This window comes from Rissa tridactyla, chromosome 12 (assembly GCF_028500815.1).
Source record: "Rissa tridactyla isolate bRisTri1 chromosome 12, bRisTri1.patW.cur.20221130, whole genome shotgun sequence".
Taxonomy (NCBI): domain Eukaryota; kingdom Metazoa; phylum Chordata; class Aves; order Charadriiformes; family Laridae; genus Rissa; species Rissa tridactyla.
This window is the reverse complement of record NC_071477.1, coordinates 5,228,555-5,232,997: the sequence shown is the minus strand read 5'-3', so window position 1 is coordinate 5,232,997 and position 4,443 is coordinate 5,228,555. Positions and strand designations below refer to the sequence as shown.

At 65.5% G+C, this 4,443-nt stretch overlaps 1 protein-coding gene across 1 annotated transcript; it reads right to left on the bottom strand.

Moving 5' to 3' along the window:
* Window positions 1-4,166, bottom strand: LOC128916617 (bactericidal permeability-increasing protein-like). Its single transcript, XM_054218549.1, is given in 17 exon segments — window positions 1-229; window positions 309-385; window positions 472-535; window positions 765-807; window positions 1,108-1,175; window positions 1,407-1,559; window positions 1,561-1,575; window positions 2,075-2,134; window positions 2,255-2,467; window positions 2,565-2,656; window positions 2,825-2,885; window positions 3,002-3,065; window positions 3,185-3,246; window positions 3,248-3,341; window positions 3,441-3,569; window positions 3,684-3,798; window positions 3,972-4,166. Coding segments are annotated over 17 exon segments (1,500 nt in total). The 5' UTR covers window positions 4,129-4,166; the 3' UTR covers window positions 1-196.
* Window positions 4,167-4,443: the final 277 nt, after the last annotated feature.

Genomic DNA, 4,443 nt, shown 5'->3' with positions numbered 1-4,443 from the left:
CGGCTGGGTGGCTCTGCCGGCCATGGGATCCCGATGGCACTGGCTCATCCCTGGCTGCCAGCAGGATGGTGATGGGGACACGGTTCATGGGGGGCTGGTAAGTTCCCACGCAGCTGCTGGTCTCAGGACTCGACCTCAAAGGTCCTTTCCAACCATGAAGATTCTATGATTCTATGAGTCTGTGATTCTTTGACTTCTACTGCAGGTCTGTGGTGATGAGCATGAAGCCCTGTGGGGAGACGGGGTGAGAGGGGGGGACATGGGGGATGTGGGGGGCACCGGGGTGAGGGGACAGTGGCAGCACCCACCTCCTGCAGCGAGATCCGGGGGTTGAGCAGACTGAGGCCGTGCGGGGTGGGCAGGGGGATGCCGGCCTGGAGACGCTCTGCAGGGAGAGCAGAGCGTGAGGGGGGCAGATGGGCGGGTTGGGGGGGGGGTGAGGATTGGGGACAGGATGGGGACAGCACTCACTGTTTGCCCAGGGCACCCCGAAAAGCCACAGCGCGAACTTCAGCAGGTTCTCCAGCCTCTTCACCTGCGGGATGGACAGACCCCTGAGCCCAGTGCGGGGCAGGCAGAGGGGGCCGCGGCGCAGGCAGGGCTCAGGTCCCCTGCCAGGGCTGCACCCATGCTGGCCTTGCTCAGGGTCCACAGCACCCCCAAAACCCATCCCCCCCAGGCAATCCCCGACCCCACTGCCAGGCTGGTGTGGAGCGTGAGGGTCCCCTTGGCTGCCCCATCGTGCCCCCAGCATGGCTGCTTACCTCCACTGGGCCCACATGCGACGTCACCTGCTCCACGCTGAGCCTGGAGGGCAAGAGCAGGGTGAGAGACAGGTATGGGGACGGGGACTGTCCCCTCCTGGGGCAGGGATGGGCTGAGCTCCATGGCAGGGCTGGGAGCCCGGCAGAGCAAGTCCAGCTGAGGACCTCGCCAGGGTACAAGTGCCCGGGCAGTGGTCATGGCCAAGAGCTCGGGGGAGGGTGCGGGGGCTCTGAGCAGGCAATACAGGACCTGAGGGGGCAAAAGGTTGGAGGTGGGGAATAGAGGGAGCTCTCTGGGGTCATCCATGGGGAGGCCAGACTCAGCATGGGGCTGGGGACTCACCCCTTCAGGCTCACGGTGCCCCCGAGCCTGTTCCTGGTGATGATCGGCTTCCCCGTCACGTTGGCATCCTGCAGCCACAAGAGACGTCAGAAAGATCAGGGCAGTCCCTGCAATTCTGCATCGCCCAGTATCACCTACCATCACCCACCATCACCCAGCATTGCCCAACATCACCCAGCATCATCCGGTGCCACCAACTTTGCCCCAGCATCGTTCCGCACTGCAGAGCATTGCCCAGCGCGGCCCCAGCCTGGAGCGCAGGCAGCAGACCCTGATCCACGGCATCACCAGACACTCACGATGTTCAGCAGAAAAGCAGGGACACGGGTGGCATTGGGCAGCACCACGAAGGCCTCAGCAGAGCTGAAGAGGGCCCCGTGCAGGGCATCGGGGCGGCAGAAGAGCCGGGGCTGCCGGCGGGCTGAGAGGCGCAGCTCCATGGGGTGGTCCGGGGTAGCGCTCCTGCAGCTGGGGGGACGAGGACTGGGCTGGTACGGAGCCACACTGGCACTGCCAGCACCACGGGCACCAGCCTGGGCTCCCAGCCGTCCCCCACCACTGCCCAGGGCCCGTGTGCCCCATCACCGTCCTGTCCTGCGCTGGGTCAGGCAGGGTGGGCAATGAGTCCTGTCTTGCCCACATCCTGTCCTGCCCATGTCCCATCCCGACTGCATCTCATCCTGCCCATCCTACCTGCGTCCCATCCCGTGTCCCATCTCCCCTGCATCCCAGTCCCCCTGTTTCCCAACCTGCCTGCATGCCATCCTGTGTCCCACCCCTCCTGCATCCCATCCCCTGTCCTGTCCCTCATACATCACATCCCATCCCACCTGCATCCCATCCCTTGTCCTATCCCTCACACATACCACCTGCATCCCATCCCATGTAACATCCCTCCTGCATCTCACCCCTCCTGCATCTCATCCTGTGTCCCATTCTCCCTGTGTCCCACCCCACCCATACCCACCTGTGGGGAGAAGAGCCCCATGCTCTTGGTCTTCAGCTGGAGCGGGAACCGCCGTGGGAGCTGGAAGACAGAAAGAGATTGGGACGCCGATGCCACAAGGCACAGATAGACACAGGGACACCATGGCGGGACCCTGGGAGAACAGCCCTGCCCCACAGCCATGGCTGGAGCCGTCCCTACCATGTCACTGGAGATGTTCCTCTCCAGAGCTCCAGCCGTGAAGTATGTGAAGGCGGCCGAGTTGGCGACGAACTCGGTGATGGCCAGCAGCAGCATGGGCTCGTGCACCGTGGCCAGTGCCATGGGCAGAGCTGCAGGCAACGCCACGGGCAGGGGCACGGGCTTCGTCGAGGAAGGTCTCTGCTGGTACTTGCCCACCCTGAAGAACTCCCCCTGTGCAGACAGACAGACAGACAGATGCAAGGCTCAGCCCAGCTCCCCCAACTCCCCATTACCAGAGCCAGCCCAGGGACACCCCGGATGGTGTTACCTTGAGGGCGATGTCCCCATGCTCCGCCGTGATGGCCGGCCGCCCCAGCAGGGAGTAGTCGATGGCGGCGAAGGAGTCCAGCTGGGTGGACACTGCAGGGACACAGGGGCAGTTGGGGGGGAGCCAGACCGCCCACCCCCTCCTGCAGCCCTCAGTCCCACAGACCCCACTGGGCACCAGCCCCACACAGAGTGTCACCTGGGCCAGCCTGCCCCGTCCCCTCCAGCCCCAGCCCTGGTCCCTGGGGTCCCCTCACCCACCTTTCATATGCTTCAGAGCATCCTCCAGCCTGCTGATGCTCCTGCGGAGCTCGCGGCAGAGCTGGAAGCAAATCAGGGTGTCAGCAAGCCCACGGATGGGTGTCCCCCACCCTGCTCACTTGCGGGGACAGGTTGGGGGGACACCAGTTCCCCATGGCACAGGGGCTGAGTACCTACCTCCTTGTTCAGTTCCTGACGCAGGGCTGTCTGGAGCAGCGGTGCCAGCAGGTTGTAGAGCCAGCTGTGAGGCAGAATGGGGTCCTCAGGTCACCCCAGGGTGCCCCAGCCTCCCCCAGCCCAACACCCCAGCTGGGGGCACCGGGGAGTCCCCATGGAGGGGGATGGGGGTCCCGGCATCACCTGTGTCCACGGTGAAACTCCAAGTGCAGGTCAGTGCCGTGGGCGTCGCAGCTGACGCTCCACCACCATGGGGCGGTTGCTGCCATCCACGCTCACTCCCATCACCGCCGCCACGGCCAGGTCACGCATGCGGAGTTCGACGGAGCCCCTGTCCTGGCTGAGGACAGAGCGGGTGAGCACGGGAACGGCGGTGGCCCCGAGCCACCCTGAGCCACCCAGGTCCCCGTCCCTCTGCCCCATGAGGGTGAGGACTCACATGGCGCCCAGCTGGGCTCCCCAGTCGGCACTGAGCCGGATGCGGGCGCGCTGCACCGTCAGCCTCACCCCCACGTCCTCGGCGAAGTCCACGGTGGAGTCATTTATCTGCAGCTCATGGATGTGGATCCTGCACGACACGGGCAGCCTGGGCTCGCAGCTGCTCCTGGGGCACGGCCGGTATGGGGATGGGTATGGGGACAGGGATGGGTATGGGGACAGGGACCCCACGGGCAGCTCTTACCGGGGCACAGTGTAGGTGAGTGTCCCAAGGAACGGGCTGTGGTAGGAGCCCGTCAGGTTCAGCTCATGCTCCTTCTGCAGCAGTGACTGGAGCTGCTCCAGCCCAAACCGCCGGCCTGGGGCAGAGCAGGGATTTAGGGGAGGGCACCGGGGAAGGGGCTGGGGTGCTGGTGGGGCGAGCAGCCGGGTCCAGGACACCCCTCCATCCCCCATCACAAGCGGTCTGAGCATTGTCCCCCTCCACCCCCTACCCAGTTCCCCCACGGGTGGTCAGGAATGTGAAACCCACCGAATTCCAGCGCCCTCCGGGTCAGCCGGGCCTTGATGCCGGGGTTGGTGCCAGCTGCGGGCATGCAGGCAGTCAGCAGGAGCAGGAGGCAGAGCCATGCCGGCCCAGATGTGCCTTGGGGATGGTGCCGGGACCTGGAGGCTGGAGCAGAGGACATGGCTGTGGGACACCCGGCCGCTGCGGAGACCCCGTCCCCGTGCACCAGCCCAGCCAGGACTTATATTGGGGACAGAGAGCACTGGGTGACATCAGCCTCCTGCGCACATGCAGGGCTCACCGCAGCGCTCCAGCCACCAAAAGCCCGGCCTTGCCTAACGCATGACTCAAAGGGGAAGCCAATTCCCCCGTTGTTCCCCACTCACGCCAGTCGTGTGAGCGGAGAAAAGCAGGGTCCCCCACCATGCCACTGCCAGCCCCCCACCCTGGGGGTGTGTGGGAGCTGGGGGCACTGGCCAGGGCTCCTGATGGGGGC